General features: G+C 43.0%; 2 protein-coding genes across 2 annotated transcripts; one reads left to right on the top strand and one right to left on the bottom strand.

Annotated features, from left to right (window-relative positions):
* Positions 1–862: 862 nt before the first annotated feature.
* Positions 863–5,070, bottom strand: LOC135244444 (BLOC-2 complex member HPS6-like). Its single transcript, XM_064316718.1, has one exon. It carries the CDS (start codon positions 4,713–4,715, stop codon positions 1,932–1,934), a length of 2,784 nt encoding a protein of 927 aa, XP_064172788.1. The 5' UTR covers positions 4,716–5,070; the 3' UTR covers positions 863–1,931.
* Positions 5,071–7,267: 2,197 nt separating this feature from the next.
* Positions 7,268–25,754, top strand: oga (O-GlcNAcase). The gene is made up of 16 exons (XM_064318066.1): positions 7,268–8,160; positions 10,038–10,089; positions 10,345–10,442; positions 11,071–11,201; positions 11,991–12,162; positions 12,792–12,890; positions 13,061–13,345; positions 14,037–14,195; positions 14,686–15,329; positions 15,576–15,750; positions 18,842–18,927; positions 20,384–20,488; positions 20,963–21,054; positions 21,280–21,472; positions 21,792–21,951; positions 22,499–25,754. The coding sequence occupies exons 1-16, from the start codon at positions 7,995–7,997 to the stop codon at positions 22,633–22,635; spliced, it is 2,754 nt and encodes a 917-aa protein (XP_064174136.1). The 5' UTR covers positions 7,268–7,994; the 3' UTR covers positions 22,636–25,754.
* Positions 25,755–26,194: the final 440 nt, after the last annotated feature.

Genomic DNA, 26,194 nt, shown 5'->3' with positions numbered 1-26,194 from the left:
GTGCATGCATGTTACTGCCTAGCAACAGTTTGGCAGGATCCATGTGCCTTACAACAGTCAAACAGAAATTAGGCTAGTTGCAGTATGCTTAGCCATTGGCATGTGGTTAGCTAGTTGCAGTCATACCAATGGGGAGGGGGTATGCAAGAAAACACAGCAAATAATGTAAGCGCGATCCTGTGCTCTGTTCTGACACGGAATGGATGGACATTTTTCTACAGTCTCCCCATTTTATGGGAACAAAAGTAATTGGACAATGGGCTGCTCGGCTGTTTCTTGGCCAGCTGTGTGTTGTTGCTTCATTAGTTCATGCAAAAAGGTCTATAGTTGATACTAAGTGTGGAATTTATGTTTCAAGTCTATTGTCTCTCAGCATGAGGACCAAAGGACAATCACTGCCAGTACAATAGGCCACCATGGGGTGGAGAAATCGGAATAAATAGTCATAGCCATAACATTGGATGTGTCAAAATCAATTCTGTAACGATAACTTTTTTCATAAAATAAATGAAATAATGATTTTAAAAATGTGTTTTGTGTTTATTCAGATTCCCTTTGTCTATTATTACATTTTGTCTAAAGATCTGAAACCATTCAGTTTGACAAATATGCAATAATAGAGGAATTCAGGAAGGGGCCAAATACTTTTGATGATGGTGGTGAGCGTTGTCTAACATGTCGGTCCCAAATCTCCCATAGGTGTTCAATTGGGTTGAGGTCTGGTGACTGTGAAGGCCATAGCATGCGATTCACATCATTTTCATACTCATCAAACCATTCAGTGACCCCCTCGTGCCCTGTGGATGGGGACACTGTCCTCCTGGAAGATGACATTACCATAATAATGACAAGCACAGTCAGCTCAAATGTACGCTTTATATACACTTATGAGGTGTTTAAAAATTCTAGTTTTATGTTCTCTACATTTTTTTATTCTCACCAGTTGTCATTAAATAACACATAAATATACATCTATAGACACAGGTGTAAAAATAATGATACAAAAAGAGATATCCATTGAGTCCATGAAAAGGCAGTAGCCGCTAAGCAACGATTCTGTAAATTTCTGCAATAAACATGGTCCTCCTTTTTTCAAGGTTAACCTAGAGAAAAACTGTCAAAGCACTTTCTCTGTAACGCAAGCACACACAAAACAAGCTCTTTCAAAAACGCAACATAAATACCTACACAAATGTATGCCACTGAATGCAGTTATGCAAGTGTCAATTAACCCTCATTTTGCCCTCAGGCCAAAAATGACCCTTTTCTGAGTTTAACAGCAGTGAAATCGCCCTAAATTTAAGTGTGGAATTGCATGACTTCTCATAGAGTGACCCTGCCATTAGAAAAAGTTAAACACTGCCATTTTTATAAAACTGGCACCCCATCGAGGTACAAAGATTGTCTTATGAGTCTTTTTTTTAACCCTACAATTATGATACCACAATCTATGTTAAGTGCTGCACATCTATTACAAAAAAACAGGTATGATGTGTGTTTTGTCGTAAAAAAGAGAGGTGCAGACTGAAGAAATACAGTCTGTCTGGACTGTGAAGCAATAATGACAAGCAATCAACCAGAAAAGCCAGCTTCAGGTATCCCTAAGGTGTAAGTGAATATAGACATTTCTTGTAAAGCCACACTTCTATTTTAAAAATGTACAAATTAAGAATATCTACTCTTAAGTGAGAACCTTCTACCCCCCCCCCTCAAAAAAAAAATTTCTCAAAATAAATCATCAAAAGTAATATTCACTGTGATGGGCTCTGACAATACAAGACTTTGCACAGATTTTTTTAACTTTGGAATGGAAAGTCCTTTGTCTTCCTTTGCAAAGGTGGGGCAGAGGTTTAAATGCTCAGTAATGACCCTCCCTCACAAAAAAGGGAGAGAGGAGTCATCCAGATAGCTAGTGGCACCAGTGGAGGGGTTTAGAGGTGAGGGGGCTGAGGCATCACACTTGCCCCAGAGGACATAGTGTTCTGTATGTGGTCATGGAGGTCCATGGCACGATCCGTCAGGGCCCTGGGCAGCCCTTTGGCCTCACGGGGGGGAGTGGGGGGAGGGCAATACGGAGACTGGAGGATGTCCACATACCTCCAGCTGGGCCTGGTCTCTCTCTGGAGCACTTTGCGCAGCAGGGGTTTGAGGAAGCCTATGGTGAGCTGCGTGCTCTGGGCCGGGTAGGGTGCCCCGCCCTGCACGGAAGCTGGAAGGTTCTTCAGCACTATATCGAGGATGCTGACCATTGTCAGGTCTTCAGGGCACAGAGCCCAAAGCAGATCTAGATTGGGGTCCAAGTCCTGGTGCTGTGTCACCTCACACAGCAGGGCTGTGAAGATCTCCTTGTTGAGCAGAGGGCTCTGCCGGCTGAAGCTTTGGGCCACCTGGGTGACGCGCCCCCACTGCTGCCGGCGAATCAGGATCCACAGGGCCTGCATGACCGCATTGGGCCTCCGACTGCAGAGTAGCAGCTCCACCTCCAGGTCCCAAAACTCCCCGTTCCCGGGGAGCACAGAGAGAGCCCGCTTATACAGAGGTGCGCTCCCTGGGGTCTCCTCTACCAAACAGCTCCAGGAAGAAGAAGAGCAGGAGCTGGCCTGCTGCTGTGCCAGCTCCACGAAGCGGGGTAGCCAGCAGGGCCGGAAGCGGAAAAAGGAGCGGCAGAGGAGCTCAAAGACGGGCACGGCTGCGTTGGCAGCGGGATCGCTTGGCTGGGGGTGGAGGTTGGCAGCCTGGGCAGGGTAATGGGTGGGGCTCAGGGCTGTCTTCCACACCTCAGAAGGGGCCTCAGCTGACAGGGATCCATCCCCCTTGCAACGAAGCTGGAAGACAGACTGCAGTGCCTGCCAGGCCTGTGACGGGAACGTGCTGAAGATGCGATTCAGATAGAGCATGTTCTGCCTGTCCATCTCAGAGCTCAGCAGCCTGCTCACCTCCTTCTGTACTAGGGTCTCACAGTGGCCCTCCAGGTCCCTGTCTGAGGAGCCCACCACTGCCATCTTCAAGTCCTCTAGAGCCACTAGACTCTGCAGCTTGGTTTCCAGCAACAACCGCAGCTTAGAGTAGCTCCCGGCTTCCAGTGCTGGGTTGTTGCCGGTCTTTTTGCTGCTCAGGTAGTCTCTGAGGATGGAGGAGAGGGCAATGGGGGCTTGGAACAGCTCGCAGCTTTTTAGCTTCTCCACAGTAAGCTGGGTGCTACTCAGACTCCTCTGCTGGTAGTACCTGCAAGCCTCTTCAAACACAGCCTCCACCAGGACTGAGCCCAGTCTGAGACATTCGGAATGACCCACAAGTTTTTGACCAGACTCCAAGTCCCTGTGTCTAATCACAAACAGCCCAGATTCACACAGAAGGTGAATGGTGCAGCTCTCCAGGCAGCTGTCAAAGAGGACCCCCCTTGTTTTCAAGGATATTTTTTCTAGCTCCAAGCCGCACCGGACGTCGATAAGATAGAGGGTGCTTTTGAGTGTCAGGGCCAGCACATCCCCGTGGATGCTTATGCTGCTGTCAGCACCACAGCTCGGCAGGCAGTTGTCAGCCAGCTTGTAGACCTGCCGCAAAACTCCGTCATTCTGCAGCACGCTGACCCAGCCAGAGCTGAGGAGGAGCAGCAGGCCGCCATGTTCCGCAGGGGAACAGGCGCATATTTCCACGGGGCTAATAGTTGACCGTGCACCCATACACTCTGATATCAGTACCTTGAAATCAGAGTCCTTGCTAGTCAGCTTGTGTTTCCTCATAAGGGCCCCCTGGCAGGCACTATTGACAGCTACTGTGCCGTACTGCAGGGACCATGTGAGAAAGACCTTGGTAATGCCACCAGCAAGAGAATTCTCCTTAACCTCCGGCAGCAGATAAGCATTGTCTCCTGAGGTAATAACTCTATAACAGGGGTTGCTGTGCAATAAGACTTTAGCTCCTCCTAAACGAACACATACATCCCCTATCTCGTAATTTCGTTTGCAGATACAGTACCTGAATTTACTGCCAGTAGCGTTGAGAGCTGAAGAGCTCTTGGAGGGGTCTCTCTCTTCGCACCAGATAATGCAAGTGGCGCTTGCGCAAACGGAGAAGATTTTTGCTCTTGGGCTTTTACACAAATCCGAAGTCTGTAGCAAATTCCAGCCTCCTTTTCGCTCGGAGTACTTCCAGAACTCCGTTTTTCCATTCTCGAATACCACCGCCAGAACAGCTGAATCACCGTCCCTGCTGCCACATTCCAAATAGATAAGATCAGAAAGGGGCACTGTCCTCGTCAAGCCTGAATCTAGATGTGTTTTGTCTTGTATTACACGAGTTCTTCGACATTTGTCAAAAGTTATAAGTTCAGTCTTAGCTTTACGGCGAATAGCATGTATGTGATGTCCATCTGGACTAAGGCGAATGTCGAACAGTTCGTTCTTACTTGTAACATCTGAATAACATCGTTTTAAAAAGTCACTTAAATCTTTACCTCCGGTAAAATCGTTAAAGTCTGTTAAAAGTTCCACAGTAAGCCGTTTCATGTTTACAATGCGGACGAAGAAATGTTTTACAGGGAAGGAGAAAATACATTGAATTCTGAATTCCGAGCGTAGCTTCAATGTGACGTGAATCCCGTGAGAATGCTGCTCAGGAATTTCATGCTGTATTATGTCCGCTTGTTCTCTTTCAAGGAAACTGTATTCCAGGTTCGTAGCTAACTTAACAACCAGGCCATATTTAATGTTCATTTGATTTATCTGTAGCTTGGATGCTAACAATCGTTCTCTAGCTAGCTACACATGATTCGTTCACCTTTGACATCAAGTTTGTCTATATCCGGACACTATTTGTTTTTAACCACCAAGGAGGAGATGAGGAAGGACAGTCTGTATTTTGTCACATATACTCGAAATACACATATAAGTATAGCCTATACATTAACGCTATCAGATGGCAAAGAAGACAGAACAACGCTCGTCTTTTCAATAAGCCAAATTAACGTTACAATGTTTACAAGTACTTCCGGGTAGAAACCTGGCATCGCTTCCACAAATAACCTCAAACTACCTAGATCTGACGTTATGAGGAAGCGTAAATCTTGTGTCGGGGGCTTTTCTGTGAATATTGAGAGTGTGGAAGGGAATTGGGTTTTTTCGATTGCGATCACTCTAGGGGTTTCGTCATACTTGTATGGTTATACACTTTGTTGTACGTCGCTCTGGATAAGAGCGTCTGCCAAATGCCTGTAATGTAATGTAATGTAACAAGAGCAAAAGTTCACAGCTCAATCATGGTGTCTTCAGGCATGTAAAATCAGGTGGTCAGGTGATGGCTGATATAAGATTCCTCATCAGCCAAGAATTAGCCATACTTGGTGCCACACTGGCCATGCCCCCTTCCTCAAAGGCAGATGGCAGCTCCTATAGCATGCTGTGGAGAGAGCTTGTCAGCTCTATGCTTTACAAATACACACGAATGAGAGAGCAAAAGCGATCAAATGAAGAACTTTTCTGGTTTCAAAAACACTCTCACTCTTGTTGCACTATCTAGTGACATTTTGACAATTTGTGCAGCCCTGAGTAATCTGAAATCTAAACTCATAAAAATAAATTAATTTTCAGGTCCTCAGGTCGATGTGAAACATTAAAACATTTAATTAATTTGCTTGATGACACGTAAATCACTTTTGATATTTTTAGAAATACATGTCTTATCATTAAATGATAATTGGGCTTATTTTCAACAATGCAAGTAACATTTTATACATAGGCTGTCATGTGTATTTCATATTTAAATGTAATGCTTTTTCAGACTAATGAGAAACCAATTGAACAGACCCATTTACAATGTGCTTCATTACCATTTTCAATCTAGATCTTTACCTCACTTTTTCATTGCACATCCAGAGTAGTAAAAAAACAACAAAGTGTCACTGTACAGAATATTTACGAAGCTCACTGTATGTTCATGGGGCATTTTGTGGTCTGGAATTTGCACTGAGGAAATGTTGTCATACACAACTGTAATGCAATTCCCTTATGGAAAAGGCCACACCAGAGCAGATTATTGTCCAACAGGGGGATGGGGGATACATCAGCAAACAAAACTGTTACTCAGTGTACAAGCAAAATTACCAATCACACTACATTACCCGAACAGAAGGAAACAACAGTGGCTCCAAAAAGTATTTGGGCCCCCTTGAATTTTTGCACATTTTGTTCTGCTACAGTCATTTCAGAATGCATTTACTTGGGATTTTTTTGTTTGATGCAAAGTACTGTATTTTGTCAAAGTGAAAAGGTATTGTTTTGAAATGTTTGTGTAAGTAATAAAAGACAGTTCCAGTTTGCATATGTATTCAACCCCCTTGCTTCCTTTTAGTTAATCAGAGATAAGAAATGCAAATATGCTATCATGAAATTATTTAACAAAATAGTGTTCTCGCCCTATAAAAAGAGGTAACATATTACAAGATTATGAATGAATGTTATTCATAAAATTTGAATTAACTGCATCTCTTACCCGATCCCTTGTACATACAAAGAAGTTCATTTTAAGAATCTGACTAATATATATCCTGCTAATGAATTCCTGAGTCTAAAATTTAATCTGGAAATCACTGACTGTCAGAATTGTAACCAAGACATAGAAACAAGCAAATGTGCAACTATTCCAACCAACCAAACCATTCAACCATATGAATGTGAAGTTTCAAGTGATTTCTGGATCTCAGTCCAACACTGGATCAAAGTATCACTTTGGCTACATAAATGTACATTTATCAAAAGCTCTCTAAGTTTCAAAAAATTGATTTTGTGTTCTTGGAAAAACTGAAAATAATTATTAAGTACAAATATGCCCTGACTCTTGATACATTACTTACAGATTTTGACTTTCTGACCCCTTTCATTGTATTTTTTTATTGATATCGGTTTGACGAAAAAAACATATGATTGCTCATCTCGTACAGATTTTGTGTAATTATATGCCTTGATGCTTTTGTATTGAATGAATGAATGAATGAATAAATAAAAGTTAGCCAGTTACCAGCTTCCAGATGCAAAGGAGACGAGAGGACCAGAAAGGAAGGAGATATAGCTATATTACATTACATGTGTTTTTAAACCACTCAAACGCAGACATACGCTAATGAACTGCAAAAAAAAAAAAAAAAAAAACGTGAATAATTCTTTTTAATGTGCACGCCACTTTAAGAAACCATCATTCACATTGTACAGCGCATGCGTAAATCCGGGTATTTATTGTAAGACAAAAACATCACAAGACAAATAACACAGTTTTTATATTATAAAATACAATAGGTACATGTATTATAATTCTGCAGCTAACTATTATCATTTAGATACTTAAAAGTAAATTTCTATAGCATTTCATTAATTCGCTTGTGTTTTCAGTTCTGTCTAGCCGGTTGTAACCGGTTTAAACTAGTATGGTGATTCTGCGCAGTAGGTGTAAACAGGAAGAAGCGATGGAAAATTTCAGCTAAATTTAAAATGAGTCGCGGAATGTTGGATAGGAAACAAAATTACATAAATTCAAGCATTGCGGTGTCAGAAATACAGTATTATCGTCTATCGACATCATAACCCTCGAATGTGATATTTGAAGTTACTGTGTAATTGCGTCCTGTTTTATTGCTTTGCTTGCGTCCTACATTGAGAGACGAAACTCTAGTTTAGCCCGCTAGCAGGATATGATTCTGAAGGATTTATAAGCCGAGTTATCTAAACCAGCCGTATCAAATGCTAGGGATAGCTAATATTGTTATACGAAAAATACCCCATGTATGTCTAAAGTTAGTACTGCCGTTATTTCTTTTCGGAGCTGAGAAGGTGCCGATAATATCTTGCTAGTTGATTTGCTACCAGTCGCTATCTAAGCTAGTTTGCCCGCAGCAAATTAGCTAGGGCACTACGGTAATTGTTTTCGTTTAGCATTTCGATACAATAACATTATTTAGTATTACTTTCACGTATAATTTAGAATTCGGTTGCTGACGTAAAGAAATGGTTCAAAAAGATAAGTCTGTGGAGGCCTCCCAACCAGACGGGGAGCCGAACGCCAACCCGGGGCCGACTGAAGCGGCCGTAGAGGCACAGGCGGCGGTTGAGGAGCCCAGTATTGGGGTTGAGATAAGCGGCCGTCGAAAATTTATCAGCGGCGTGGTGGAAGGTGAGAAAACAAACTGCATTGTTCAATAACGTTATCTGGGTTGTGGTCTGAATTGCATGGGTAGGCTGTGTAATTTTAATTTCCCATTAAGTTTTTATACTAGCTAACATATAAAAAGCTATATTTTGAGCCTACGATGGTGCTCAATTTGGGGATAAGAACCGAGACTGCAATGTTGCCGTTGTTGATCACTACGGTGGTTTGCTGTCGTGTCTCAATTGTGTGGTTTTTACATTTTTGTGGTGGTCGACATCTACTGGTTGAAACATGAAGCCTCCTGTGTAATATTCTGCAAGGTAACATGTAGTATATAGCCAACGCCACTAGTGTGTTTTTATATTTTTAGACTAAACATTGATGCGTATTTTATCTCTCCGAAAAATCAAATGCCTTTCCGTCATATATCGTTGTGCCTCTTAGAACGTGCATACTGTAACATTTTGGCACCTTTGTAGTTTATTGGACTTAATTTTTAACTTCACAAGCGCTGGTGAAATTCACCTCTACTAATCCGGACATGTATAGACAACATATTGATATTTGTTTTTCATACGGTAAAGCACTATTTAATATAAGTAGTGGACTTTTGGTTTTTGGGTGCCCCCGACCCGACCCCCCCCCCCACACACACACACACACACACATACACCACAGACTACCACCACATGTATATTTCAGACCTGTGGAAAACACTGATGTATTTGACTTCTCTGTTCATCCAATTCCACGTGTCTCAGTTTATCAATGGATTGACCTACATTCACTGTGTTGATGTAATTGGTTAGCTAATATAGGCTAGTTCCTGAAAAGTGGGTGGGATTATGCCGCTATACTACACTGTTTTCGCCTGGCCTGCGTTAACACCTTAACATAGGTTTCTGAATTTTTTACACAGGAAAAATAAACTCGGGAAAAAATACAGGGATTATAATGGGCGATGACCCAGACTTAAAGGACAACAAAATAATTAATCTGGTTTCTTGCTGCCAATGGCCTTCGGTGTCTGACATTTCTGTTGTTTAGCGGCATAATCCCACCCACTCAAAGACATGCCTGTTAGGTGCGCTCCTGCAGTTGCCCTTGACCAAGGCACTGGCCTTAGAACTAGAGTTGGTCCCCAGGCTCTGCACTGTGGCTTCCCCCTGCTCCTAATTAATTAGGATGGGTCAAATGCAGAGGACAAATTACCCCACAGCGTTCAATAGAAGTATATATATATATCTTTAATGATCATAGTATTGACACAACCATTGGTAGGATTGCTGGAATCACAGAGAAAGCACTTAATTTGAATGAAAAGTTGAAAACTTTTGTTGAGAACTTGCATTTTTTTTTATTTATCTGAATGCAAGTGAATTGCTGTAAAACATAGTTTGTGACATGACCTCTGTTTTAAAAAAAAGTGCAGCATTCCATAGGCGTTTCATGGGCGACCTCTGTTTTATGCTCTTCTGTGTTTTCTAGTGCCAAGATGTTGCTTTAGTCTTGATGATGTAGGATTTCAACTTTTCAAAACCTTTTCCCCCCACTGTCTTCAGAAGGAGGTCCCAACTGAAATTAAACTGGCTTTCTCACTTGCTTTTACTAGGCCTATATGTTTGATAAACCAGTGGCAACAAAACAGAGTGCACAGACAGGGAAAGCTGACCCATTGCTGCCCTTGTGGAGGTCAAATTAGAAGTTTGGTTCTGTTTCACAGAGGAAATGTACTAGCCATCATATGCCCAATCTGAAACTATTCTGTTTTAACCTTGTAAGCAAGCCATTTTGGTCAGTCGCAGTAGCATTCTGCTGAAGTGTAAAGAAATGGCTGATGTAGAAAGAATGAATGTGTGTGACAGTGAAAAGGAATTTGTCTTTTTTGTTTGAAATGGCAGGCTTTTATGGGAGACCATGGACTATGGAACAAAGAAAAGAGCTGTTCAGGAGGTATGTGGGTTGTTGTGTTTTTTGGTAATCATAGCGTGTTTTTTTTAAAGTTGCGCACTCTTAGGACAGGATGTTACAAGTTCCACTGTAAATGTTGCATTCATAATAATGCTATAAAAAATGAAGTTGTTTTGTTATTTTTCATAAAAATGTAAAACACAAAACTGATTGCTTCAGTTTTTTTTGGCGATTTGAAATTTCAGCTGTGTGTATTGTAAGACTTATTAATTATAATTAATTAATTATATTTTCCAGGCAACAAAAATGGGGGTTGAATACATACCTTTATGCTCCAAAAGATGACTACAAACACAGGATGTTTTGGAGAGAAATGTATTCTGTTGAAGAAGCAGGTAGGACAGACCCTACAGTTTTGTCAGCTTGATTTTAAGATGATACCCAAGATCAATAATTTTTCTCATAATATGGCATGCTATACATCCAAAGGAGAGTTCATGTGTTACAGCTTTACATTAACCTTACATTAACCTTACACACATATGATTTTCACCCATACAACAAGGCAAGGACTCAGAATGCTTAGTGTTTTGTTAATATTTTTAGCATTAACATTGTTGCAATTTACTCATTTACACAAAATTAAGTGTATAGCCTAACTTTTGACGTAAAGCCTAACTTTAGACATAACTCTATAGTCATATTACTTTTCTAATGGTTATGTCAAGATATGGGCGAGTAATGAGTCTGTGAACTTCACCTGAACCTGTGAGCTTTTCACCATTATGCATATTAATCCCATACTGACATATTAAAAGTGATGAACCACCCTAAAGGATTGGCTCAGTAAAAATTCTGTCTGTCTTGTGCAGCCTTACCAAGTGTGCCAATTATTCTGGACTGACTGACTGAAAAGCGTAGTTGCATTATGCAGTGTAATGCAAAAAATGTTGTTTAAATGCCTTGTACTGAACATCTGTCACTGTAACTAATATGTCTTCCTTATATGTTTGCTTCTTTCAGAGCAACTCATGACTCTGATTGGTGCTGCTAAAGAGCATGGCATAGAATTCATTTATGCCATATCCCCTGGGCTGGACATCACATTCTCCAACCAGAAAGAAGTGTCCACACTCAAACGCAAGTTAGATCAGGCAAGGACAGTTTCTTTACAGTGTAATATCTAAATGCTGTATTTTCATTATGTGAATGCACGCTTCTGTGAATGGCTCCATTTCCTTTAAGGTGTGCTACTTTCCTCAAAGATGAGTTTCCCTTGTGCATTCTGGTATATTAAGCGTGAGCATGCACTATAGCAATGTTTCTTAACCGCGGTTCTGGGGACCCAGTGTGTATGCTGGTTTTTGTTAAATCTCCTGATCAATTGAGGTTGTTGAAAATGTGTTCCAAGTTCTGCCTTAATTTTGTGATTAAATTCATTTAAACGCAATGCAGTTTTAATTGAATCAATAAAAAAAATAGAACTTCTTTCAATTGAAATTATTTGCTATATAGTTCATGCAGCCTAGTAAATGCATGCATAAGTTGGTGTGACTGATTGAAATTCCTTGGATGTGAATGATTTTTTTTCGGGTATACATAACCATTTATGGCTTAATGTGGATTTAACAGATGTAAAAAGTCTAATCAAGAACTATAAGCAGCTCATTACAATACATACTTTGTTGCTTTGTTACTGTACACAAACTAGCCTACATAGTGGGTCCCCAGGACCAGGGCTGAGAAACATTATTGAATGAATTGACAGAAATATCTGTTAATGAAAAGATAAAGTAATGAATTAATCATTTAAGTGCAGTGTAATAATAATAATGCACTTATAAACTGCTCATTTTCTGCAATTTGTGTTCATTCGACATTTATGTCTTAATGTCTCTGAAGATTGCACTGTGACTTTATAACCATATTTTTTTCCCTTGCAGGTGTCACATTTTGGTTGCCGGTCATTTGCCTTACTCTTTGATGATATTGACCATAACATGTGCCCTGCGGACAAGGAAGTGTTCAGCTCTTTTGCGCACGCCCAAGTGTCCATCACCAACGAGATCTTCCAGTATTTGGGAGAGCCAGAGACATTTTTGTTCTGTCCTACAGGTATGGATTTGAATTCAATTTAAAAATAATATCACAGGGAGCTTTTGAAACAAACGTTTCCAGATTTAAATGAACATGGGTATATTTAAGCACAATGTACTGCTGCTTTGTAGTTGAACTGTTTTAGGTAGGGATGGCCCAATATGAAAATTATGGGCCAATATCCTATTGTTCAAACAACATAACAACATCAATGCAGGTATCAATATTTTGTTAGTTATCCTAACACTTTATTCGATCCACAGTTTGTCTGTTCGACCACAAGCTATGCTCATAATAGCTAGGCCTGCGTGTTGTCAATTAAATTGTCAAACATAATGACTGCAGGGTATGTAGTGTTGTATCAAGAGTAACCTACAGTGTAATATTGTATCAAGTTGATACAAATATACGGCCTTCAGTGTGATGTTCTGAGAGTAAATACAAATGTATAGACTACAGTGTGTTATTGTCTGGAGAGCAAATCCACACACACACGTACACACACACACACACACACACACACACACACACACACTATTATATATATATATATATAGCTTGCAATGCAACATTGTGTCAAGCGTAAATATATCACTTGGTTTTAATGTGTGGCATTTATTTTTGTTTCTTTTGCCCTCCAACATCAGAGTACTGTGGAACATTCTGTTACCCAAACGTTTCCCAGTCTCCATACCTGCGGACAGTTGGGGAGAAGCTGCTCCCGGGAATTGAAGTTCTTTGGACAGGTAATATTTCAGAGCTCATAATCTTTGTTATTCTAAAAATTAAAATCGAAGCTGTCTGCCGTTGCATTTTGACATAATAAAACCTTGGAGAAAAGGGTATTTCGGCTCCAGTAAAAAAGATGGTGGTTATACCGAATGTTCTGTGACTGCATGTTGTTTCCCTCTGTTAGGTCCCAAAGTAGTGTCCAAAGACATAACTGTGGAGTCTATAGAAGAGGTGTCTAAGATACTGAAGAGGGCCCCAGTCATATGGGACAACATACACGCCAACGATTATGACCAAAAGAGGCTTTTCCTGGGTCCGTACAAGGGCCGGTCAACCGAACTCATCCCCCGACTGAAAGGGGTCCTCACCAACCCCAACTGTGAATTTGAGTCCAACTTTGTGGCTATCCACACCCTAGCCACATGGTACAAGTCCAATATGAATGGAGTACGAAAAGACGTTGTCATGAGTGAGTCCAGTTTGCAGTAACAATCCTATCCCTGTGATATGCCTGTGTCTATGTAAATTAAACGCGATTGGCAACATGCTCTACAACCCTAGCAGAAGGCTTTGATGAGTAAAACTCTAAATTGAAGCAATGAAGTCTGCACAAAAAGCTTTCATGTGTAAGCAGAGGCCACCATAGGATTAGGGGAATGAGACATTGTTAAAATGTTGCCTTGCTTTCTCTGGAGACTCCTGACTCTCAAGTGTTCTTAGTGATTATTTCCCTTCCTCCAATTTTTCATTGTTCATTTCATGAAGGTATTGGTTGCAAATTTTTTTTAGGAGTCTTGCTTCATTTTTGTAATTTCTCATGAGTAAGTTATTATTTGATAGCAGTTTTCTGGATGTAGAACCTTTAGTATTGAAATGCAGTACTTGGATTACTGCCTTTTTAAGTGTCTTAATATTCTTATTTTTCTTCTGGATAGTAGTTTAAATATAATGTATGAACAGTTAGTATTTAGTAAAGTTTATATTTACTGTTGAATTAGTGTGTCATGAGGAAAACGGTTTCTGCCAGTTTTTAGTGGGAGGACTTCAGCAGACCTTGTTTCTCTTGCCTACTGGACTAACGTGCATCATTATCAGGGCTTGTTCCACCTTGGTGTTATTAAAGCTTCTTTTCTGTTGCGTGGCCTCTGGTGCTGTTGCAGCTGACAGTGAGGACAGCACGGTGTCCATACAGATCAAGCTGGAGAACGAGGGCAGCGACGAGGAGCTGGAGACGGACATGCTGTACAGCCCCCAGATGGCCCTCAAGCTGGCTCTCACAGAGTGGCTGGGAGAGTTTGGAGTTCCTCATCAGTACAACAGTAAGAAAAAATACCTACTAACTACGCGAATATATTTCTGGGCAGAAGCCAGTTGCACTCTTGCAATTATTTGATTTAGGCAAGTATTAATTGGATTTGTTTATTTTAAAAAAATTTAATATGCATAATATGCACAACTAGCTACGCACGCCCGGCACCTGCAACTTCACTATAAGCCTGGTGACAGCACTACAGTTCAGGGAGATGAACTACATTTTTTAAATGAAATCAGTATTTTCTGACCAGTCGTTGTAAAGTTGGGTCTAGGACAGTTCATACGTAAGTTATGCGACACAGGGAAGTTGTTGAATGGTGACGAAAAGCATATCAAATGTTGCAACCTGCTCTCAGGGAATCTGAGCAGTGTTTTAAGCTGGGAAGTCCTTAGTCTGTCTATTGCTGGTGCTAGTAAATTCTGTTTCCAGCCGAGATCTGATCTTCTGGTTCCGATACTACTGTTTTTTCTTAACGTGCCCAATTTCATTGACAGGTCGGCAGGTGCCTCACAGTGGGGCAAAAAGTTTGGCCATCGACGTCCCCTCCTTGGTCTCTTCCAGCCTGGGCCCTTCTACAACGGTGACCACCGTCTTCCAGCAGCCAATCATGAGCCAGGTGGCAGCGGACGTCCTCAGCCAGGAGGAGCCCCACCATCTGGTTAAGGAGGAGGAGGTGGAGGTAGAGGTGGAGGTGGAGAAAAAGGAGATGGACGAGGAGCCGATGGAGACCGCGGCGGAGAAGCAGGACGAAGCCGAAGCCAAAAACGTCAACCACATCCTGACGGAGATCGTCAAGGCCAAGATGACGGAGGACCTGAAGCCCATGGACACGGACAAGGAGAGCATCGCCGAGTCCAAGTCCCCGGAGATGTCCATCCAGGAGGACTCGGGCAGCGACATCGCCCCCATGCAGACGGACGAGCAGCAGGGGAAGGAGGCGTTCGTGCCGGGCCCCAACGAGAAGCCCCTGTACATGGCCGAGGCCGTGTCCCTGGAGGACCTGACCCTGCTGGCCGAGCTCTTCTACCTGCCCTACGAGCACGGGCCCAAGGCCGTCCAGATGCTCAAGGAGTTCAACTGGCTCCGGGCCAACAGCAGCATCGTCAGCGTGAACTCCAAGGCCAAGGAGCCCGAGAAGGTGAGTTATCTCTGTGATCCGGATTGGGCAGTCATTTAAAATCCCGGTGAAAACAGATCACTTGAAGGTCTACTGCTGATAGCAGGAGAGATGGTTCTACCGTAATGGAGACCCCAGTGACATTTAGGGCCCAAAAATCAGTGTTGTTTCGGGAAAATCGGAAGCAATCGCATCCCCGAGTGCTGTTCAAACCTTTTCTGCGGTTTTCTGAGGTAAAGGTGCCTGATGCCACTGTTGGCTTCGCAGGTGGCTGAGTGGCAGTCCAGGGCGGAGAAGTTTGAGGAGATGTGCTGTTCCGTCATCCAGATGTTCACCAGGCTGTCCAACTCCGCCAACAGGACCATACTGTACGACCTGTATCCCTACATATGGGATATAAAGAGTATCATCTCTATGGTGAAATCATTTGTTCAGTGGTTAGGTATGTACAGCTGGTTTCTCATGTTTATCCGCAAAAAAAAGGGCTTCACTTATTTGATTAGCCCATGAAATACACCCAATCAAGTCATATTCTCACACTCCATAATCCTTTTAACACACGGACCAATCAGGCATCTGTTTCAGACCTTAAATGTTTTCCAAGTTTGAAATTATGGGGCCACATTACACATTTTGAATTTTAAGACTCCTTTAGTGTAGTAAATCTTCAACGGTCTGCAGCAGTTTGTTTTCAAGGAAAACTGATGCATGTAATGTTATTTTTTTGTAGAACTAAAATTGACAGTTTTCCAGATACTGTTGGTAGCTGTTAAAATCTGTGTACTACAATAGCTGACATGCTGTACAGTTACCATATGTCCATTGGCATTCTTTTAATTTCTTGGGCTAATATATATATTCCTTAGATTCAAGCGTAGGCCTTTTCAGGTCTTTTTATTCATGTGTTTTATTTCTTTTGTTTGGATGACTGAATGCTGCCTGCACTCGTAGCCAGTTTGTCCCCTGCAGCTGTGTGACTGCTAAAGGTCATGTTGAACAGTGGTCCCTGGTGCCTGTGCTGCACTGCTGCTTGCTGCGTTTCTCGTACGCGTCTGTACCGCGTCGACCCCCGCCCCCGTCTCGCGATTTGAGCATCCGGACTGCGAAGGAACGCGGGTCCTTTCCACCACCGGCGCACGCGAGCTTGGAAAACAGTGGCTGTTCTGGTGCTGAGGGGAAATATTGCATGATGGGTAGTGGGGATATATTTGCAGTACGTGTAAATCGCGGCACTGGGGATAATGGCGGTGCTTTGGTGCAGTGGAATACATGTAGACCTCCAGAATGTTCTCTGGACAGGGAAGATTTACAAGGTCTGCGGAAAGGCCTCTGATGATTTGGTTCTAACTGTACCGGCCCCCCAGGGCTGTTTTTCCATTCACCAAATTTTCATCAGCCTATTTGCAGTTACACAGGCCAATAGGTTCACTGCATGTTTGAACCAAAATAAACCCCTTTCCATGTCCTGTGAGCCATTCACGAGTCTGTTTCTCGCTGCTGGGCACTGCAACAGTTAGAATGATTGATTGTGTTGAAGATGACGTGTCTCTGAAAGCTTACTCCACTCTGAGAAAGCACCAGCATGGCCTTGCTTACATTACTGAGGTGATGGCACTTAGTTCACAGGTTTCTCTTCACCTCTAAGGAAAAGCTCCAAGCCTTTAATGCACACTGCAGCCAGAAAACAAAAGTGGCAGAACCACCACTACATTTCTGTCTAATATTGTTTACTAATAAATCAGAGGTGCAGACACCTGGTCGAGTTTCACCGATTGAGTCAAGAATGAGGCGTCTGAGAACATAGCCAGCATCTCGCTAACACATTTGAGTTCTTGGATCTGTCTTCTGGATGGACTTCTTGTGCTCTGAAAAGACATACTGTGCATACTGCTGCCGTTGTGAGATTCGTCAATGAAAATGGTAATGCAGTAATGTCAGTAATATGCCGTTCAGAGAACTCAATAAGGACACTTTGTGTGCTGTATATTTAATTCATTTTTATCTTTAGTGTAACGGGTGAAGAGAATGCGTCTGTGACTTATTTCCGAGTCCGCTGTCTGACAGTGATCTTCAAGGTGTGTGACCTAATCAGTGGTCACGCCAGTCCTCCGTCGCTTTGGCACGGATGCACAGATGTGTTGTTCCTCTCGGGGAATGAGCGACGAAGCAGTGCAGAGAGCAATCAGTCACAGCAGCGCTGGTTTTATTCCCCTTCCCCTGAAAGCGGATACTAATGACATTTTCTATTGTCTTCCTTGGCTGTGTACAGATGGACGAATCCAGCGCAACAGTTTCTACTGCTATCGGATCGTCAGTGCCCGCTGTATGCTCAGTGCTGGCATTATCTTTTTGTTTTTCCAATTATTGCTTTTCTTTTTATTTTATTCTCCTATTCATTAATGTATTTATTCCTCAATAGTTCATATTAAAACAGAATGGAAACGTTTGTTTTTGGCTTTTGAGTGAAGTCACATTTGCGCAGCGTTAGTGATATGGTTTTAACACCCACATTTTTTTCTCTGACAGCTGTTCTGTGTTTTTCACATGTATCGTCTGATCTTGTCACGTGACTTGAAATGGGACCCAACCTATTTTAGTGAGATTTCCATTTTCTCAGTATCTGTTCATATAACAGGCTTTTGTGTCCCAAATTTCAAGTATCGTTGATTCACAAGCAAATCCTCTTGAACTGAGAGATGAGTTCCATCTGATTTGAAAAGATGTTGGTTGGCAGACGACCTCTGCTAAGCTCCCAGTCAGTTTTCTAAACAGATGATTTAATTTCCCTGTAGTCCTGCAAGTTTCCCATGGAAATAAACTGGGCCTGCTGGTCATGTGACAAGGCAGATAACATTAAAAATGTGACTTCAGAGATGAGGCACAGGATTAAACGGGTTACGAACAATTCAAGCTTATACTGTACATCAGTTGTCCTAGTTTCAAAAGAATTTAAGTTTTGTCCCCCCCCTCCCCCCCAACAGAATTTTAAATATGTACCATATTGCTGCTGCCCTTTTAATATTTTCAACATGCAGAGCTTGGACTGTACTGTATGTTGTAAAACCAGTAGCCCATTTGGCTCTCTCTCCGGGTACTCATTTTCCTAATGAAATGAGAGGTAAAATTTTCATATTACGTCTTGGCATGCTAATTTAATTTGAATGAAGTAACAAGTCAAGATGTTTTGAACAGACCGATTGCAATTCTACCAGATAAATGAATGATAAATTTCCTTTAAAAATCTGATCACTTAAAAACCTGTTTGGGTTGCAAATAGACACGTGTGAGCTTCAGTTGCATGTGCCCCTCAGTCCTGTGCCTCCTTCTAAAATGTATTTATTTTGTATTATCTTTATATATATATACATATAAAATGTGTATTTGTGTAAAATGTTTCTGTGATAAATGCGGATGACTTGATGTGCTTTTGAGTGATTGGATATAGAAGCATCTGCCCCCCCCCCTTCACCCTTCCGTTTTTGCCTAAAAGCCCCTCTCACGTAACATTCTCCACTTGGATCTGATCCCAACAGGGTGTCGTAGTCAGTCCTCCGCACAGTTCTTAAGTGGAGACCAAGAGCCTTGGGCCTTTAGGGGCGGTCTAGCGGGAGAGTTCCAGGTATCAAATGTCAAATTCACCACCGATTTACTGAGAGAAAGGAGAAAAGATCGTGTGCCTCTGAATCGAAAGGGTTGGTCTGTTTAAGGCATGCTTTTATCATAACCTCATTCGGACCCCTCGTACGGTCTGTTTCCAATCCTCTCCCCCTCCGAAGAGCGGCCATTTTAAAAAAAGAGCTGAGCTCCGCTCTTGGGCCTGCTCAAATGGGGTCCACCGTCCCGTTTTGATTGGCTTTGTTATTGGTCCCTCCTGAATGAATAAAGGCTCATGATTTTTATTCTGGAGCCTCAAATGCACTTTGAGCACATGCAGAAACGACGAGCTAAGGGGAACGGGTTAACTGATGGAGAGTTGAGCAGAATATACCAGCGCTAGGCATGGTAGCGTTAGCATCTCTAATCCCGAATGGGTCCGAATCTCTTTCAGCGAATGGCCAAAGGGGATGCTGCTTTTCCCGAGCGCTTGCGACCCGCGCGGCATGGCTAGGATTTGGTTTTCATGACATCTCATTTCTTTGCAGGAAGCACAGCATAAGCCCTGCCCCCTCCCTCGCCCCTCCCAGCCCTGCCCCCACCCCCCCCGCCCCCCTTACCCCCGCGCAGCTGCCCCCCCCCCCCCCATCACCAAGCCCTCATGCGCGCAAGCGAGTTCGCCTGCGGAAGGTTCCATGAACAACGCACTCGTCACTTTCACACAGAACGGGGAGGACGTTTCCCCTGATTAATCATGAAATACTGGCTTTCAGTAATTAAGACATCTCTGCTGCCACTTAGACATTGTGTTTGTTTATTTAACATTCTCTCTCACTATATCAGCTTGCTTGTGACTTACACAAGTCCCATGTCTCAGGCCGAGGCATTTAGGGTCTGAAACTCAGTGTTTCCTGAGTAATCTGGAAAAGTAAAAAAAGAATCGCTGTTGATATGAGCTATGAAAAGCAAAGTTTTACACCTCTTGTTTTGTTCATGGAACTTTCCACCCGCCACCTTCCCACGTCACTTTTCTCTACAGGAGTTTTGGCGCAGCGAAGTCGTCCTATGACTCTTTCAGGGGAAAGGGGCATCTCCTTTAGCCAGGCGAGGCCTTTTCAGACCAAACCTCTCCTCTCAGATTTTATTATTATTTCTTGCTTGTTTGTTTGTTTATGTGTCTCCATCTTTTTATCTGTGCACTTCTGTAGCCTCTATATGTTGAAAAATGTAAACAGTGCTACCGCTAACCATAATGGAAAAGAGCCCTGGTAGCCATTAGCGAAAGATGCTGTAGTTTTACTGTCTTACACTGACTGTAGTCAGCAGAGCTCTTTCTGACTGGTGCAGCCTTTGCATTTCATTGGACCTTACTGTTGTGCAGTTAACACAGAAGTAGCGAGTGTGATATTAGTGAATCCGTGCGGAAGCGCAAGTAGGCTGAGGACGAGAGGTGCTCAGCATGTTGTGTTTGGTTTCCGCAGAGATTGTTGCCAATTGACGGGGCAAACGATCTTTTCTACCAGCCGCCCCCTTCAATGCCAACCTCAAAGATCTATTCCATCCGGCCGTATTACCCCAAAGACGAGGTTTGTGGTCCCTTTTTGTGTCAACCATTCCAGGCCTGCGGTCGCCGTTTCCCCCCCACGCCATAATGAGTTGCCTGTGATTCATTTATCTTTGACCTTTATGTACTAATGTGACTCATTCCCCCCCACCTCTGCCATTATTCGGCCTGGTGTAATGTGGGCAGTGTTATTGGCCGTTCCTCATTATCACAGTTTGACAGCTTACTCAACTACGGTTGGCCTAGACAAAGGCACACATTACGTCAGAAATAGGTATGCATGCCATGAGGAATAAAAGTCCCATTTTCACATTGCAAAGGTGAGTAAACATGTGAATCATGAGGCTCCTAATTGGTGGAAGTGTGGATACATGGCTGGTAAAACTGACCATTTGGTGGATAATGAAGTATTCAGAGATGACGAAATGAATCAAGCCTGCATTGTGTTAATAGTTTTTTAAAAGCCCTTCCCTTAACGCATGCCCTGTCGTTTCAGCCTTCTGTGTACAGGATCTGCAGGGAGATGTACAGCGAGGGGCTGGAGGACGCTCCGTTCTGCGAGCACGAGCCCGACCTGATCGGAGACCGGTAAGGCATGATCACCAAGAGCATCACCGCTCTGACATCACCTCCTCAGTACGGGGTTCATCACGCTGACGCTTACTTAATGTGATCCACAAACCAAAGTTCCACTATCTTGTGAATATCTAAAAATGTTGGGGCAATAAATGAAACCGTTCACTGGGGAGATTTGATGGCGGTATGGTGGGCCGACCGCGGTTTCGTGTGGGGTTGTAACTGCGTGTCCTGTAGGCTAGTGGGAGGGTTCCTGACCCTCAGCCCAGACTACGGCTTCGTCCTGGAGGATGAGGAGGGCATCTGCGGGTATGCCCTCGGCACTGTTGACGTCAAACCCTTCGTGAAGAAGTGCAAGATGAGCTGGATCCCGAGCATGCAGGAGAAGTACAACAAACCCGACTCTGAGAAAGACTTGTCTGAAGCGGAGGTTGGTTCCCACCTCACTCGCCTCCAAATTTCTAAATCTAAAGTCATTATACCTTGTTACTTTAATGGCAAAGATCCATGGCTTTGTGCCTCTCTGGTGTGCTCTGAATTGTTACGTTATTATTGTAGTGACCATCCATTTCACTTTGCTTGCACTGGATATAACTGTGTGAGGCAAGTAGGAGTATATGCATTTATTTGTTCTTCTTTATCCCCCAAACCTTTACTCCGGCCGTCACCATTCCTGTTCTGCCTTTCATAGGTGAATTGAACTTGAGTGGGGAAAATTCTTTCCCTCCATTTACCTCTCTGTCACACAGAAAATGATGTTGAGCTTCCACGAGGAAGAAGAAGGCCTGCCAGAGTCCTTCCTCAGCAATTTCCCCTCACTGATCAAGGTCGACATCCACGCAAAAGTCACAGACCCCAGCGTCGCCAAAAGCATGATGGGATGTCTGCTGTCATCATTAAAAGCCAATGGTGGGTCAGCTTTTAAAAGTGACATGAAAACACACTAACCTAAGGACTGTTGGGGCTCTCATCCAGTTAAGACACTGCCCTAGTACACTGATGGGCCCCACAGTTTGGTGTCAAATTCGGACCGTGCCAGTGCCGACGGGCTGGCAGCCCTGCAGGGGGACACGGTTAGCGCTGGCGTTGCCCAGGGATGTGGGTGTTAAGTCAGACGGGATAACAGCCTGTCACCACTCGCATGTGATCCACAGTGGTCCATTGGACACCCAGTAAATTTTGAGTAGTACAAAATAATATAATAATCACCCCTCATCTCAAACTAACACTGTACATATTCTGCCTAAAAACTAGCACTGTGCATATTATGCAAAAAACATTTGCCTAAAACCAAAGTTTGGGATCGGAATTTGGATTATTCCTACTGTTAAAGAGGACAATATTTCAGTTGAATTTTATTTGTATAATGTTTTTTACAAAGATGCCTTGATGAGAACCTGTCCAATAGCATAATTTCTTTGTCCTGATCTCCCCCCCCCCCCCTCCACACTTGTAGGCTCCCATGGTGCCTTCTGTGAAGTAAGGCAGATGGACAAAAGGATGTTGGACTTTTACAGCAAACTGGGCTGCTTTGAGGTGGCCAAAATGGAGGGGTTTCCAAAAGATGTGATCATTATGGGAAGGAGCCTGTGAAGTCTGTGGGGGGGGGGGGGAGTGGCCTGTGATCAGCTCTGACAGTATCGCCACCACCCTGACCACCACCTCCACCACCACCCAAGAGAGACGATGGCATCGCCAGCCTTTTAAGTGTACCACCGTCAGGACTGGCCTCACTAGTCTGGATGGTCGTGTGCTGAAATCGCAGCTGTTGAAATCGAGGCTCTCCAGTACCATGTTGCTATGACATGCCAGGGGCCTGGCCCACCAGGCGTTAATTCACTCAGTCCTGTGTGGAGGTCCCTCCCCGACATTTCATTTGGCCCTCCTGCTGGTGCTCTGCAGCACAAGCAGCCGAAGGCTCAGGTTATACTCCACAAAGCCTCACTTTTGTACTCACATTTCATGTTGTCAGGTGACTTCCTTGTTCGTTTCCACGCATATTTTCTCTTATACTGGACAGAGCACGCATGTGTGATTCATGGCAAAATGATTCCGTAAATACTAGGCGGGTGATAATGATACTGGATTGCAAAATGATCCCTATGGGCAGAGAGAAATTTCTCTTCCTGATGTGTAGCTCTATCACAGACATTACTGCACTAACCAGATAGTTGACTCTCATGCTCCTTCCTTTCATTTTTCTTAACAACCGGATGCTTTGGTCAGTAACAGGAGATTCTGGAACTGTATTTGCTTATGACAAGCCACAGAATTTGGAATGGAAGTGGTAAGAACGCAGGGTCAGCCAAATGGTTGGTCTATAGTAATATATTTGGCAATGTAGTTGCATTCTTCATTGCAGCCACCTAGCAGCACTTGAGATTTTGAGTTTGAGTTACAAAATCAGTGTCGTCCCAAAACCTGCATGCTTTGGGGTTTGTGCCGCGGACGATTCATGGAGTATAAGCTGAGCTGCAGTGAGCAGGTCAGGGGCACGGTGCTGTGCCCCTGGTGGCTGTTCCTGAGAACGGGCGCGGCCTTGCTGATCACCGCTGCTTTCAGCCACTGCCATTTCAGCTGCTGCCATTTCAGCTGTGTCTGTCCACAGCCAGGAAGGAGTTTTGGTTGAAGTACCCCTCATTCGTTCTGTCGGCTGTTTGGCACAGTCCAGCAGCTCTGCTTTTTTCATTTAAAAAGGATAAGTGAAGCCGGTTGGGAGTGTCCTACAGGTTTCTCAGGAGGAAGCTTTTTAAACCTTTGCTTGATGGTCCACAGTAGCAGGGAGTTTGGTGAGGCGTGCGTTCCTCTTGTCGTTCCCATGACTCGTTCTGACTCTTCTGTTGGCCAGATTCTTTGAGCTGTTCCAGAGGCCCGCAGCCCTGGTGCTGAGGAGCTGCACGCTCTGCTGAGTCTCGGTTTCACTTCCAAATCAGCAGCAGATTCTGACCCTCGAGCCCAGTGAGCGGAGCTGGCTGACCAGCTGCTTTCATTGATCATTTGTAGATTCCCAGGCCAGACCCGAACGAGAAATGCTCAACTGCTCATTCCGACACGGTAGTTCTGATAAACCATGATGCAGCATATATCACATAATATGTTAAATAGAATGATTTAATCTTCCCAGCAAAGTGCTTTTAAGATTTTGCAGTTGTGTGTAATCTCTGTCACGATGCCTTTTGAGAGTCTGAACCCTCGGCACTGTGAGTGAGGACGTCCCTTGCGGTCTGAGTGCTGAGGTGCAGTCGGAGGGTGCTTTCCGGTGCCTGAGGTGCCTCTGCTTTTTCAGTGGAGGAATGGACGTGATGCAGAGCTTTTGAGGGGCGTAGGTGCTGCTGTTGAAAAGCTTTTGATTAAAATGATGTCTTAGTGCTTTGCCATTCCAGTGTGGGGTAAGAGAAAGCGGACTGTAATTGTGGTGAACAGACCTGTACCATTATCATGAACTACTGAACAGGAAGGGGTGACCTGTGGGTCGAGCATAGATATTTCACAATAGTACTTTCTTTTCAATCTAACATACTGATGAGACCTGCTTCTTAACACTTGACATTTCTGCCTTGATTTGAAGGGTTCCGTTTACAGAAGCTTGTCTCCATTGCCAAAGTGTGGTGAAGGAGAAGATTACACTTAAGGCCGTTACATTTACAAGTTTAATCGTTAGAGGTATTAGTAAGCCTTTTTGTATCATGTATTTTATACTGTTTTTTTAACGTAGATGTTAACTTCAAAGTCTAGAAAAAGCACTTTGACCATAGCACATGGAAGTACAGCTTGTCTGTATTGTAGAATTGCCTGACAATTTAATGTTGTTATATTGCGTTCATGGGTGTTATGCATGATGCATAATAGATTGAAATTTCTGACATTTGTAACATTATGCCATTCGGTAGGTATCTACGGTGGGCTACAGAGCGGTGTGGGATTTAACAGGGGATCCCTGGGAGAATGCAGTCAGCATTTGGGCCAATTCCCTTCAATCTCATACTCCGTCTCGGATCACTGCTGACTACAAAAGGTTTTTAAGCCTTGTGTTTTTTAGGTGTGTTTGTTTCATAACTGATGTTCTGTTACCTCAACACGCATTTTAGTCTTCCTCACGGTTTTTTCCCCCTCATTGAGCACAAAAAAAAAAGATGTACAAAATGCATAAAGATGTACTCCGTTAAGACGCTCGGTTTACTCTCTATCTGCCTTCCTTTCCTGCTGCTTCTGTCCTTGCCCCATGGTCCATGATTCTTTCAAAATGTGTGGATTTGAAATGCTTGTGCGTCTTCAGACAGACCTGGCACAGCCACGGACAAGTTGAGCCCTTTGCAGTGGAGCTTGTTGCCTTGACTACTGTGGACCGAGGAGTTGAAGTTCTGTTACACCGGTTTGGGTTTGTTTTCACAGGATTGAGTCAGCACCTGTAAACATAATTTATTGTTAATTAATATTGTTATTGTTTTGAAGCGGAGGAATTGAAAGTTCTCAGTTTTATCACTTTGTTTTCTGTTAGAAAAGCCTGCTTTCTTCTGTACCTGTTCTGCTTTTAAGGCCATTTCAGGAAGCCTTCGATTTAAAGTGCGACACAAGCTTCTGATGTGGATAGTTCCATAAGTACAAAATGGAGGCATTTCAGTATACCCGGATGTTAAAAGGACATGTAGCTGTAATTTCTGTAAGATTTGTATGTAATTAAGATGGTTAATAATAAAGTGTGTTTAATCAAGCGTCTGTGGTGTATTTTATCAATTATTTTAACCCACACATTCGTTCTCTGTGGTGTGATTCAAGTGCTGTGGGAAGGATTTTCAAAGTTTTTTTTTAATTTTTAAATTTTAAAAATTTTGATGGAAACCTTTCAAAAATTTCCTTCCTGTAAAATTCAACAGTTTCAAAGTTTTCTGATTTACATGCCAAAATCATTTGTTTTCCTGCAGTCATTTTCTAATTTTCACTTTTATATTGCTGGTTTTCTATTTTATTATTCTAGGCTTTTATTGTGACATTTTGTTCAATAATACAGTGGTTGGGTAACTTCAGTTTGGCCCAGGGAATGAGAAATATGACTTGAGGACAATACAAGAAGAAGATATGGAAAAAGATATAACATAACTCAATGGGATCATCCTGGCTAAATAAAGTTTAAAATAATTAAAGGAAAAAATAA

The sequence above is a fragment of the Anguilla rostrata genome, chromosome 18 (genome assembly GCF_018555375.3).
Source record: "Anguilla rostrata isolate EN2019 chromosome 18, ASM1855537v3, whole genome shotgun sequence".
In the NCBI taxonomy this organism is placed as follows: Eukaryota; Metazoa; Chordata; class Actinopteri; order Anguilliformes; family Anguillidae; genus Anguilla; species Anguilla rostrata.
Note: the sequence above shows the minus strand (reverse complement) of the source record. Positions and strands in the feature narration are given on the sequence as shown.